Consider the following 14,962-nt stretch of genomic DNA (forward strand, 5'->3'; position numbering starts at 1 on the left):
CACCCCATCCCTCCCACCCCACCCCCACTCCAGCAACCCTCAGTTTGTTTCCTGAGATTAAGAATTCCTCATATCAGTGAGGTCATATGATACGTGTCTTTCTCTGATTGACTTATTTCACTCAGCATAACACCCTCCAGTTCCATCCACGTCGTTGCAAATGACAAGATCTCATTCCTTTTGATGGCTGCATAATATTCCATTGTGTATATATACCACCTCTTCTGTATCCATTCATCTGTCAATGGACATCTTGGCTCTTTCCACAGTTTGGCTATTGTGGACATTGCTGCTATAAACATTGGGGGGTGCACGTACCCCTTCGGATCCCTACATTTGTATCTTTGTGGTAAATACCCAGTAGTGCAATTGCTGGATCATATGGTAGCTCTATTTTCAACTTTTTGAGGAACCTCCATACTGTTTTCCAGAGTGGCTGCACCAGCTTGCATTCCCACCAACAGTGTAGGAGGGTTCCCCTTTCTCCGCATCCCTGCCAACATCTGTCGTTTCCTGACTTGTTAATTTTAACCATTCTGACTGGTGTGAGATGGTATCTCATTGAGGTTTTGATTTGGATTTCCCTGATGCTGAGCGATGTTGAGCACTTTTTCATGTGTCTGTTGGCCATTTGGATGTCTTCTTTGGAAAATGTCTGTTCATGTCTTCTGCCCATTTCTTGATTGGATGATTTGTTCTTTGGGTGTTGAGTTTGATAAGTTCTTTACAGATTTTGGATATTAGCCCTTTATCTGATATGTCATTTGCAAATATCTTCTCCCATTCTGTCGGTTGTCTTTTGGTTTTATGGACTGTTTCCTTGCTGTGCAAAAGCTTTTTATCTTGATGAAATCCCAATAGTTCATTTTTGCCCTTGCTTCCCATGCTTCCCTTGCCTTCGGCGATGTTTCTAGGAAAAAGTTGCTGCGGCTGAGGTCGAAGAGGTTGCTGCCTGTGTTCTCCTTTAGGATTTTGATGGACTCCTGTCTCATGATTAGGTCTTTCAACCATTTGGAGTCTATTTTTGTGTGTGGTGTAAGGAAATGGTCCAGTTTCATTCTTCTGCATGTGGCTGTCCAATTTTCCCAACACCATTTGTTGAAGAGACTGTCTTTTTTCCATTGGACATTCTTTCCTGCTTTGTCAAAGATGAGTTGACCATAGTTGACTATTCTGTTCCATTGATCTATGTGTCTGTTTTTGTGCCAGTACCATACTGTCTTGATGATGACAGCTTTGTAATAGAGGTGGAAGTCCGGAATTGTGATGCTGCCAGCTTTGCTTTTCTTTTTCAACATTCCTCTGGCTATTCGGGGTCTCTTCTGGTTCCATATAAATTTTAGGGTTATTTGTTCCATTTCTTTGAAAAAAGTGGATGGTATTTTGATGGGTATTGCACTGAATGTGTAGATTGCTCTAGGTAGCATTGCCATCTTCACAATGTTTGTTCTTCCAATCCATGAGCATGGAACGTTTTTCCATTTCTTTTTTTTTTTTTAAAGATTTTATTTATTTATTTGAGAGAGAGAGAGAATGAGAGATAGAAAGCACAAGAGGGAAGAGGGTCAGAGGGAGAAGCAGACTCCCCGCCGAGCAGGAAGCCCGATGTGGGACTCGATCCCGGGACTCCAGGATCATGACCTGAGCCGAAGGCAGTCGCTTAACCAACTGAGCCACCCAGGCGCCCCGTTTTTCCATTTCTTTGTGTCTTCTTCAATTTCTTTCATGAGTATTTTATAGTTTTCTGAGTATAGATCCTTTGCCTCTTTGGTTAAATTTATTCCTAGGTATCTTATGGTTTTGGGTGCAATCATAAATGGGATCGACTCCTTGATTTGTCTCTCTTCTGTCTTGTTGTTGGTATATACGAATGCCACTGATTTCTGTGCATTGATTTTATATCCTGCTACTTTACTGAATTCCTGTATGAGTTCTAGCAGTTTTGGGGTGGAGTCTTTTGGGTTTTCCACATACAGTATCATATCATCTGCAAAGAGTGAGAGTTTGACTTCCTCTTTGCCGATTTGGATGCCTTTGATTTCTTTTTGTTGTCTGATTGCTGTGGCTAGGACTTCTAATATTATATTGAATAGCAGGGGTGATAGTGGACATCCCTGCCACGTTCCTGACCTTAGGGGAAAAGCTCTCAGCTTTTCCCCATTGAGAATGATATTTGCTGTAGGTTTTTCATGGATGGCTTTTATGATATTGAGGTATGTACCCTCTATCCCTATACTCTAAAGAGTTTTGATCAAGAAAGGATGCTGTACTTTGTTAAAGGCTTTTTCTGCATCTATTGAGAGGATCCTATGATTCTTGTTCTTTCTTTTGTTAATGTATTGTATCACGTTGATTGATTTGTGGATGCTGAACCAACCTTGCAGCCCAGGGATAAATCCCACTTGGTCATGGTGAATAATCCTTTTAATGTACTGTTGGATCCTATTGGCTAGTATTTGGTGAGAATTTTTGCATCCATGTTCATCAAGGATATTGGTCTGTAATTCTCCTTTTTGATGGGGTCTTTCTCTGGTTTTGGGATCAAGGGAATGCTGGCCTCATAAAATGAGTTTGGGAGTTTTCCTTCCATTTCTATTTTTTGGAACAGTTTCAGGAGAATAGGTATTAATTCTTCTTGAAATGTTTGACAGAATTCCCCTAGGAAGCCATCTGGCCCTGGGCTTTTGTTTGTTGGGAGATTTTTGATGACTGCTTCAATTTTCTTAGTGGTTATAGGTCTGTTCAGGTTTTCTATTTCTTCCTGGTTCAATTTTGGTAGTTGATACATCTCTAGGAATGTACCCACTTCTTCCAGGTTATCTAATTTGCTGGCATAGAGTTGCTCATAATATGTTCTTATAATTGTTTGTATTTCTTTGGTGTTGGTTGTGATCTCTCCTCTTTCATTCATGATTTTGTGGATTTGGGTCATTTCTCTTTTCTTTTTGATAAGTCTGGCCAGGGTTTATCAATCTTGTTAATTCCTTCAAAGAACCAGCTCTTAGTTTCGTTGATCTGTTCTACTGTTCTTTTGGTTTCTATTTCATTGATTTCTGCTCTGAACTTTATTATTTCTCTTCTCCTGATGGGTTTAGGCTTTATTTGCTGTTTTTCCTCTAGCTCCTTTAGGTGTAGGGTTAGGTTGTGTATTTGAGACCTTTCTTGTTTCTTGAGAAAGGTTTGTATTGCTATATACTTTCCTCTCAGGACTGCCTTTGCTGTATCTCAAAGATTTTGAACAGTTGTGTTTTCATTTTCATTGGTTTCCTTGAATTTTTTTAAATCTTCTTTAATTTCCTGATTGACCCATTCATTCTTTAGTAGGATGCTCTTTACCCTCATGTATTTGAGTTCTTTCCGACTTTCCTCTTGTGATTGAGTTCTAGTTTCAAAGCATTGTGGTCTGAAAATATGCAGGGAATAATCCCAGTCTTTTGGTACCAGTTGAGACCTGATTTGTGACCTAGGATGTGATCAATTCTGGAGAATGTTCCATGGGCACTAGAGAAGAATGTGTATTCCGTTGCCTTGGGATGGAATGTTCTGAATATGTCTGTGAAGTCCATTTGGTCCAGTGTTTCATTTAAAGTCTTTATTTCCTTGTTGATCTTTTGCTTAGATGATCTGTCCATTTCAGTCAGGGGAATGAGTGTAATTCTTATTATATTTTTTCATAGGGTAAATAAGCATGATTAATTATATTATGAGGAAAGAGAGACTTTGAGCCAAAGTTGAATTTTGATGGGCACAATTTATTAGCATATTCATAGGTATGTCAGTTCCATTACGACTGAAGTCTTTGGAGGTATAGAATGGCTCACTCAGTACATTTCTTTGAATCCTCTGCTCCTATCACATGGCTGTCCATAGTGCAGAGCATTTAGGAAAGGTGAAGGGCACCTAGAAGATTAATTAATCACTATGTTTTTTTTTTTTTAGTATATTCTACTTACCTACTATAGAGAAATAATAGGTAACAAATGAAAGGAAATGCAACCTATAAAGCCAGTGCAATTCATCATAAAGTTGTGAAGATAAAATGAGAAAATCTACAGAAGATGCTTAGCAGGATGCCTGACTATGTAAGTGCCTGTCAACTATTGGCTAGTGTTGTTATCACTGTCCCCGGATAATTCCTAAGAAAATTAGTTTTAAATATTTTAGTGAAAAGCAACGGATTTTGACATTAAAACAATGGAGGTATAATGAAATGACCTTAAATCTTCATGTGTCAGTTCTAAAAGCTTTCTAAATATATTTTTTAAAGATTTTATTTATTTATTTGACAGAGAGACACAGCGAGAGCAGGAACACAAGCAGGGGGAGTGGGAGAAGGAGAGCAGGTTTCCCGCCGAGCAGGGAGCCCGATGTGGGACTCGATCCCAGGACCCTAGGATCATGACCTGAGCCAAAAGCAGACGTTCAACGACTGAGCCACCCAGGCACCCAAAGCTTTCTAAATATTAAGTAGTACAATGATGAGCCTATAGATTAGTTTCAAGATCATCGCTATTGGATCTTCTGTTTTGGCTGGAAAGAAAGGTTGAAGGAGACTGACTCTGGCTTAGGTTTGCCTTGATAATGCTGTACTTCAGATGTGAGACCAAAGTGCAGAAGCAGGCTCCTTCCTTCCCTATAGGCAGTAGTCTAAGAACATACACTACAGAAGTGCTCCTATTGTTTCCAGTTCCTTCTCTAACAGCTTAAAGTTTTCCTTTCTTTTTAAAATTTTTCCCTTCCTTTTTTTTTTTTTTTTTTACAAGCAATCTTTCACCCAACATGGGGCTCAAACTCACGACCCTGAGATCAAGAGTTGCATGCAGTACCATCGGAGCCAGCCAGGCACCCCTGACAGCTTAAAGTTTTCAAAGCAGGACAGGCTCTAGTATTTTCTCTCTCTCTCTGAAAGGGTAGGGGAATTGGCTAAATGAGAAGGCACTAGAAAAGAGACTATAAGGGGGGACATTTAGCATAAGCAGGCAGAGCATGGAACCTGTTTGGGACTTCTGTGTAAATCCTCAAAGCTCCCCGTCACCCTATTACGTATTTCCAACAAACAGTGGAGATAAAAACAAACAAAAAATACCTCACTCTTTCTGGTTACCACAGTGCCTACGAACCAACTCTCTTCTTTGTTTACACTTACTTGGTTCTTCCTTTCAATTAGAAGGAAAAGAACATAATATGCCACTGGGTAAACTAAAAATGATGTAAACCCTGAAGAGTATGGACCAGTTCTTATTGTCTTTTTATCTCCTGTACCTGGCACAATGTAGGTGTGGAATAAAAGTCTGTGTAAGGAAAGAACAAGTAAATGAATAAAATTATCAACTTCAATAAACCCAATTTTGAAATTGGTACCTTTTTGCATTTCCCCCCTTGCAAGTTGTACCCTTGGCTTGGGTTATTCCATGAGTTTAAGACAGTATCCAAATATTGCTAATCAATACTCTGTCTTCAACAATGCAATACAAGCAAGCCTAACAAAAACAGTTTTCAAGCTGGGTTGTATGTTAAGGTGACATTCAATATATATTTAGAATATTTCAAATTTGGCAGTAAGTTTTTTGGCAGATGGTATAGAATAAATTTACACATTCAATTTTTGTCTTCTACCAAGTTTTACATCATCATAGTCAGCTATTAATACACTTAATAGTTTTGCCCATTCTTCACGTGTTGTTGTAAAACCTAAACATTAGGGAGATTATATACTAACATAAATAGAATGAGTTTCATTTTAGATATCGTTAACTGAAGATGAAAAAGAAAGATAAAATAACTGTGGAAACTTGCACCACATTGCTGAATTGAGCATTCCCCACCTTAACAACGTACACCCTTTTCTATGTGGTATATAGACATTTGGCAGTAGTATCAAGGGTGCATGGCTGAAGAGTATTCACACTTCAGTGCATCTATTTGCATTCTCACATTTCAAAGCCTCAAGGCATTATCACTTCCTTTTTTTAAGTGGCATAATAATTTGGGAAAATGGTTATGCTTATCATCATCTGTCAGTCAATCAACTTCTGTGTTAACAAAATATATTTTTTCCACTCAGTGAATGGGTGTGTGTGTGTGTGTGATGTCTTATGCTCATGTCAATATTAGCAGGACTTGGCTTTGTGATGAAACTATTTCATTTATCAGAGGGCATGACTGGGAAATAGGAAAATTCCATTTACACTTTAATGAGCAGAAGTTGTGCTTCATGTCAAAGTCATGTAACCACTGTAATTTAAGAGCAAAGTTCCTATGACTATATGTAAATAACTGAAGCGCCAGTGTGTATCATGTTTTAAGATAGATTTCACCATGAGGTCACATCTCCATAAGGAAAATCTGGATGCATGGAGGGAAAACTTGTCTACACCGGCTGTTGGTTGAGTACTGAAGAGATAAGTCAATGACAGATTGTTTCATTTGCTGTCCATCATGCCAAATGATAAACATAACCTCTAACCTGTACATGTAATAAATAAAGCTTGTGACTATGAGGTCTAATCAAATGAGGGGTCCAATAAATTTTACTGATAAAGAACTTTCATTGTTCCTGTGCTCTTCGTTCACTGAACTGGGTTAAAGAAAGAATATGTATATTATAAATATAATAAAATAGTTCAGTCTAAATATATGTGCCTCTCAAGTTTCAATAAATATTTACTTCAGTATCTCGATGTTTACGGTTCTGAGTTGACAATTTAAAGAGATGCAAAAGCAATCACTTATTGCATGAAAATCTGACTTTATTATTTTATTAAAAGGTATTGCTTTTTATTTTATTAGAACAAAATTAAATCAAGCAATCTTTCCCTGTATTTTTTTCAATCATACCAAAGACCGTGAACCCTCAGCTGACAGTTATGGAAATTTGCTTTGCAGCTACCAGTCACTGAATGCCGCTAGTGAACCAGGCATGCCACAAGGTGCCTTTCCTACCTTAGTGCATTTAATTCTTTCTGCAACCGTCTTATGTAAATATTACTGTGCTCATATTAAAGAAGAGGAGAGAGAAGTTCAGAGAGCTTAAGAATTTGTTGGAGAGGGGCTCGCTAAGAAAATAAACCCAGGACTATGAACATAAAATGAGGGGCAAGGAATATGAAGCCCCTGAAACTTGAGGGGCTTTGAAGTTTAAGCTTCATGAGCTTTATGGCAAATTTATCTCTGATTCCACCTAATATTCATATATTAAACTTGTATGTATGTAATAAAAAGCTACTGCCTATTGGCTGTTTTTCCCTCATAACCAGTGACTATTCCTTGAGGGTTAGGACTAAATTTTAAAGTCTTCTTAGCACCTTGCAAAGCTCCTTTTATGAAGTAGCTATGTGCATATAAACCTGTAATTTATTTGCTATTCTCTAGATTATAGAAATCAGAAAGAAGAAACTCTCAGATACACTGTATTTTTTACTTTATAACAGAGAGCTGTTTGCTGACCACAACTCAGTCCCCTTTCTTTAGAGAAATCCAAATTTCCTTTGGTCAACTTTCAGCCCATCCTTTGACAGGTGTCTTGTGAGATCCTTTGGCTCCAACCATGGGCAGAGATTGGTTTTATGATTCACTTGGCTCATCTCAAGTGAACATACTCTACCCCTGTTAAGCAGCACCAATAACACACAAGGAGACATTTTTCGGATTTCTAGGAAAGAAAATTTTTTCTGTCTTCCATGAGCGTGACTTTGGTGAGATTCTCTCTTTTCCTTTGGGTTGTATGATGTGAGGTGTGGAACCGAGACACCCATTTTAGTACTATACTGTGCAAAAGTTCTAACTGATGACATAGAATTTCATGAAGCCAGTGTAATGTGGGGGTACAAAGATGAAAATTTTTTTAGGATCGTATATTTTATTTATTGTATATTTCACAGCTTCTTAATTTTTAATACTTTTTTATTCTTTAGAAAATAAAAATTGTTTGGAGCTTCAAATGTTGTTTACTGAAACAAATTCTAGAATTATTCACTACTAGAAATTATTCCATGGGTCCCAATCTTTGTTTACAAACAACTTCTTTTGCTCTTAGAGATCTTTAAGAAGGTTCCTGATTAATAATATCATTCGGATATTGAAATTCTTGCTTGAGATTTTGAAAATTAACAAACTCTCTATTAAAAATTTCATTTGTAGTATTGATTATACCTACAAGAATTTATGTGCTTCTTAGTGGTCATCTCATTACAATAATATTTCATTATTAGTAGTTTGTCCTTTCAATTATATTATTATACTTCAAATGTCATTTTCCTAGTAGGTGTATAATATGATATATTTTCATACATTAAAATCTTGTTTATTAATGATTTTTATACAGGATAGTTTTGAGTTTCTAGCCCATTTGTAAGAAGTTCCTATTAAGAAATTCAATGAAGCATGGGAACAATGCAAGAGTAATTTATTAACACATCAGGAGGCTTTAATTTGCTAACATTTTCCTATCATGTTAGTCTGACAGAATATAAAGAACAAATTACTAAAGCATGGAACACAGCAGAACTGAAAAAAAAAGCTATCTATCTTTTAAGAGCTCATGAGTTCAAATGTTCACAACATGAAGGACTCCATGCTTGTGAAAGTATAGTTAGTATTCACGTTGCCTTGTCTGTTTACCTCTTCTACTTATTTAACATTATATAAAATCAGGAGAGCACATGTGAATTACAAAGGGAAATGTTCTGCCAAAAGGAACACAGATTAAATGAATCAGCATTAAAAACCTGAAGAATGTTTACATATTCCAGTTACTTTAGAAACAGTGATTTCCTCACATTTAGTTTATGTCTTCTTTTCTATATGGATAAACTAAAAATCTATAATTACTAGCAAATATTTTACTATATGCCTTCTCTTATCCATATTAATCATAATGAAGGCTATATTTTCTTTGGTTGGGACAGTGTTGCAAGAACACTGGCGTCCCACGTCTTCGAGTAGTTAAGTATAAATTCTCCAATTCGGTACAGTCGCCACTATACTGACTGTTAGATATGCTGGCCTCAGATTTCTGGTAACTACCTGAGTTGTCATCTCAGCTTGGGACTGGTCTCTTCCCAAAAAGGGCTGTGACTAAGTCTGTTTTACTAACTCCTGTACACCCTTCCACCTAGTACAGTGCTTGACATATATGAAGTGTGTGATAAACATTTGTTGACTGAAAGAATGAATAAATAAACAGAGGAAGGAAAGGAAACTTAACTGAGAAGCTTCCTATCCCCACAATATTCCAGTTGATTTCAAAGAAAAAGGCCTTCTTTCCCTGTTTTTAGAGTAATCTAAAAAAACAAAACAAAACAAAACAACCTAACATAGCCATAGTGGCAGTCAGCTTTTGAGGTTTTACTACAATGTGTGTATCATGCTACTTGAGAATCTACAATAAATTGTATCATATGTATATTTTATAGTGATTAGTATGTAACAGTCATTTGAATAATGCTAAATAAAACATATATGGACGAGATTGTGTTAAAGAACTAGTTTGGCAGTTTTTATCCTCACACTTATGAGTTAGTTTGGTTTTGTTTTATACCCAAAGATCACACTGCAACTTTGGCAAGTCGTGTCAAAAGTGCATACCTTCAAACGTTAAAATCCTAATATGAATAAACAGTATGTATTTGTCATCAATATTTGAAAGACAATTCAAAATATATGACTTCTATCAATGATTTATATCATTTTTAAATATACAGTGCTAGCTAATATTGATATGCTAAGCACTATCACAAGTTCTTTACACTTTTTTTAGTTCTTTACACTTATTATCCACTTATTATCCACTCATCAAATCCTCACAACAAACCCATTATTATTGTCCCTATTCTACAGGTGAAGAAACTGAGGCAGAGAAAATTAACTTTGTCTAAGACCCTGAAGCCAGGAAGTGGCACAATTAGGATTTGAACCCAGGCCGTCTAGCTCTGGAGTTCTCGTTCCTAACCACAGCTCACCGCCTCTCATGTAGTTCTCTCTATATAATATTGGACCTTATTATTTAACTTTGCAGAGATTGGTTTTATGATTCAGATACTTTATTACTAGATTTGCCCCTGGAGGGCAGGCCCCATGAATTACAACCCTTTCATCTACCTGGCCTGAATAGTTACTTGCCCATGGTAAATGATGCAAGATTTTTGTTTGGTTCATTTGAATTGGAAAAATTACTGCATTTGAAAACCATATTGGAATTCAGTTGCTAGTACTTTGTTTTCTCCCAGATGTGGGACTCTCAGTAAGGTGTGGGCTAACTGACCTTTTAGGTCCCTTTTGTACCTATAATATCATAACTAAAATTAGCAATGAGCTAGCAATGGAGATTTGATAAGGAAGTCACATAAAATAACAGAACTAGAGAGTGAATGACAGATAAGAATATGCAAGTATTAGTACACAGGCTTCAAAACGGGCTAAGAAATAGTCCATGTGTAATAATCATAGCTAATAATCACAAAGTGCTTCAATGTGCTAAGAACCATGTCACATTCTTTAAATGCACATGTCATTTGATCTTTGCAACTGTGTGGCTTAGGACAGTAGTGCTGTTCTCTTATTACAAATGTGGAAACCTGGGCTAAGGGAAAAGTGACTTCAGGTCACATAGCTAGTAAGCGGTGGAATACAAAACTTCAACTTAGGTAGGTCTAGTTTTCAAAGGTAAGAAAGCAGGCAAGAGAAGGTGTGCTGATTAAAAACCATCTGTGGGATCACTTTTAAACTGGCTGCAGTGCTTAGGCTACCCTGGTTCATGAGCTCCTCAGCCCTCCCCCTGCCCCAAACCAAACATACACACATACATATGCCTCGTAACCTGCTGTGGAACGCTAAAGCAGGCCACCAAGTATGACAGAAAAGAGAACAAAATTCAGAGTGAATGGGGGCTGAGGCTTAAAATGGCAAAAGTATACATATTAAACTGAACGGTCTGGCTCTGACAGTGGCTTAGGCTACAGAGAAGCTTTTTGGGGGCTTAGCTCCTAGTCCTTCACTGCACTTCAAATAATTGAGCATCCCCCTTAAGTTTCCTCTGGATAAATGAGGTGAACTAAACACAAATTTGCTTTTTATTCTTATCCCCCATTATGTATTTTTTTTCTTGCCAGTTTTTGGGCCAAATCTCTCTTGTATCTTAACAGATCTGTGATGAATTATTGTATCCTACTTTCTTTTCACTAGGATGTTCCCCTATATAGTGTGTGTGTGTGTGTGTGTGTGTGTGTGTGTGTGTGTGTGTGTATGTGCATTATGGTCAAGATTACATGTCTTATCACCTAAGAAATATATCACAGAAATAATTTGCAACCATATTTTGTTCTAATTTCAGGTTTTTTACCTTGACCTTTAAAACCAAAGATATATGAGCAACCTCCCCTTACATTTGCTCTTTCTCAAATATGTATTGCATTTTGCCTATGCTAGAACTAATTTATCTTCTTGTAGCTTAAAACCTATGCTAAGAATTGATGAGATTTAGATGTTAACCACAAAAGGAGAAGACCAGGTTTACTTTCTTACAAACATTAATTGGATATATATTGGATATATTGGAGATATATCTGGTAGAAATGCTTTTAGAATAAAGTTTTATGAAGAAAACTGACTTTTATATATTTGAAAGTTACCTTTGATAGATCTCTGAAGTTTCCTGGAAGAGTCAAATCCAATTCTTCTGATTCATAGTTTGTTAATACCCATGGAAACACGGGATATTGGTTCAGGTCATTATATGTCCGTCCTAGTAAAGAAAAAGAGAAATGAAAATCTGTATATGCACTAATTGCTTATGAAATTGTTCTTGTTCTTACATAAGGAAACTACTGGATTTCAGAAAAGAGTAACTCATTAGTTGAACTATGTCTTTGTTTAATCAAAAGCACTCTAATGACAATGCATTTCAAGTGAATTCACTCAATAATAATTAAGACATGAGTAACTAGAATTACTTTCTAGAATATAAGCTTGTGGTAGAGACTGAGAGCCGTTTATCATAATTCATTTCTCTTCTTAGGCTAGACCACATTTCTCAACCTTCCTTACAAGCAGCTATGGGCATGGTATTCAGTTCTAATCGAAAGAACCTGAGCAGAAATGGTATGTCCCACATCCAGTCCTGACCTAACCTGCCACATGGGTGCCTCCATTCTCCATCGCTTTTCTGCTGGTTCTGATGAAGATATTACTGGCACCTGAAAAGCAGAGCTTCATTGGTGAAGATCCTGAAAGTGATCATTGATGAGGGATCCTGCCAACCCCCAAAAGTGGTCATGGATGAAGGATCCTGCCAATCTGTACACTTGCAGGTTACGTGATGGTATTCTACTACAGTGATTATATATCTAGAAATTATATTGCCAGTGTACAGAATACTATATTGAGCTTATATCAAGAATTACCAAAACAAGAATAACTTGAGAATGTACAAGTTAACAGAAGTCCTCTGAAGCCAGCAGGAAAAAGTTCAAAGGCAGATGTCTTCCACATCTTTTTCACTCCTTTAGGTTCATGCATTTTCTTTTTGTGTTATGTTGTTTCTCTTTGGTGGAGAGCTGCTGCACCTTAGGATAGGTTTGCTGTTTATTTTCTGATAGAATGACTTAAGAGGCTCAGGTGGGCTATCGAAGCACAGTGGGAAGGTAAAAAGTTTAGGGAATGTACAGCACTGGCTCACCCTCATAAACTGGTACTGAAATAACATATGAGAAGATGAAATTAAGAGAATCATTATCCTGTTGGACAAATCTTGTTGGGCAAGATTTTTTTTTTTTGCAAAAATATGTTATAATCTGATCATGGGTAACTTTCTAAATTTCCATTTGAATTCACATAAAAGAGTGATTTCCCCAGTATTTAGTGATACGGATTTCATCTAGAATGCTTTAGTGCACACATCCCACAGAGCATAACAGTGATATAGATATGCATACATTATCTCATTTGGCATTGAAGAATTGTCATGAAATGATATCTACTTTTTGTAGCAATTGGTATATGTGGTTGTGAAATAGAAAAAAAACCCAACCCTGATCCAAGGGAGAACAAAATCTGTTATTACAAGCATCAGATCAAATTAATACATTCATTTCATAAACATCTGACCAGGTGACTATTTTATCTGTTAATGATATGAATCTCCACATTTTACAACAAAATGATACATTATTTTAAATGTGTAAATTGATGGAGGTAAGGGATAGAAAGCAGGATGTTGCTTCCACTTTGCAGTCCCTAGAATGAGGTGAGAGGCAGGTTAGGTTCCCCTTTGTTCTCCCATGCCAGCACTCAGAGGACGCGGGTTGCCGCTAATACACATCGTTGTTTACTTGTCTGCTTCTCCATCACTCTGTAAACACGTGAATGTAGAATCTAGGGTTTTGCTTCATTTTTAATCTCAAACATACTGTCTGCCAATAAATGTTTGTTGAAGGAAAGAATAGAGAGGTGATGAAAATGGGATAAGATGAACCAAATTTTAGGTAAACAAATAGTCAAGTGAAAAAGGAAAATTGCAGGACAGTCTCTGGCAGATGAGGACTATGTAAGGGCAGAGCAGTACAGATGAGGGAGAATGACACTGTGAACATGCATGTTAAGCTAGAAGAAAATGTCTGCGGCTAGATGGCTCAGCCAATGAATGCACCTGTTTTATGTTTATAAGTCGACTGTGAAGAATCACACTGGTAAGAATAAACACAAATTCGGAAACTTTATTAACGTCTCGTGCATGAGAACGTTCTGCTAAAGTAGACTCACTGTAGAATACGAAGTGTAAAATTCTAAAATTTGAAATGTATTACTGATAGCTCACGTATATGTCAGTCTAAGACACTTGACGACTCTCAGTATTTTCCTATATATGTATATATACGGAAAGTGAAGATTGGCTAGGCAGAGCTATTTCTGGGATTCAAACTGGACCCAAAGCGTTTTTAGGGTCCTGTCATTTTCTGGGTTACCATTCTACTTAAAAAATCTGTAGGTTTCAATGAAAAATAGGTCTTCAAGTAAATAAGTGCTTTTTTATAGAATAATATTGCTGTTATTTCTGTAACATATATTACTTATATAAATAAAATTAGATACCATAATTGTTTTTAAATTTTCTGATAAGGTTTTATTCCATACATACTAAGGAAAAAACTGTCAAAATAAAATAAATACAAAGCCCGTTTATATTGACTTAGTACTTAAATGTATCATGTAACTACAAACAGCATAAAAATAGAGACCATACTTGAAGACACCAGCTTTTTAATAGGAATGACTTTCTAATATAGGTATTTCTGGAAAACGTGCAGAGAAAGAAACCTTCATCTTTAAAACACACACACAAAATTGATTGATGACCACAGTTAGAGCTTATGACAATTGCTCTGTCCTACATTTTTTGTAATTCACTTTTAATAATCTATGGAAGGTTCCTTCAAAATAAATTCTAACAAAAATTTAGCAGTTTTTAAATTACTAAAGCTGATAGCACCATTTAAATTCTAAAAGAAATTTTATAAATCAGTGTGCTTACATACAGTCAAAGCTATTTAAATAAAAAATTTTCACATAAAAGCTTTACTCTATGGATAGTCAATATAATTTTTTTAATTTAAATCAAAAATGCACAATGTATTTAAAAATCACATGGATGAAAAAGAATAAATGGGACTTCGGGATTTTTCACTCATGAATTAGCATTATTACTTAATTATTTTACTGAACATCTTTGTGAAACGAACAAAAAAAGTGACTGTTTACTAAATTAGCAAACAAAGTGAAGTATTTCCAAAGTAATACCTGTTACTTGGAGGTACCTATTTATCAACTGTTCTGTTTTTTGTTTTTTATGTTTTGTGTATTTTTTTTTAGGATAATTGAAGTTTAGTAAATAACCTTGTGCTATAATTGATAGGGTTCTTTCCTTTTCCAGAAGTGGTAAGTGATTTTTTTTTTTTTACTAACTATGCTT

The 14,962-nt window shown here is 36.2% G+C and overlaps 1 protein-coding gene across 10 annotated transcripts in view; it reads right to left on the reverse strand.

Moving 5' to 3' along the window:
* The window catches only part of NBEA (neurobeachin), a 686,692-nt gene that overhangs the window by 91,556 nt on the left and 580,174 nt on the right, over positions 1–14,962 (reverse strand). For all 10 annotated transcript variants that reach the window (XM_073894686.1, XM_073894682.1, XM_073894681.1 and 7 more), the window contains one exon: positions 11,628–11,740. In XM_073894686.1, the coding sequence (XP_073750787.1) occupies positions 11,628–11,740 (113 nt within the window). The remainder of the gene's footprint in view (positions 1–11,627; positions 11,741–14,962) is intronic.

The sequence above is a fragment of the Callorhinus ursinus genome, unplaced genomic scaffold, assembly GCF_003265705.2.
Source record: "Callorhinus ursinus isolate GAN/ISIS: 27379988/994484 unplaced genomic scaffold, GSC_fseal_2.0 scaffold7, whole genome shotgun sequence".
Taxonomy (NCBI): Eukaryota; Metazoa; Chordata; class Mammalia; order Carnivora; family Otariidae; genus Callorhinus; species Callorhinus ursinus.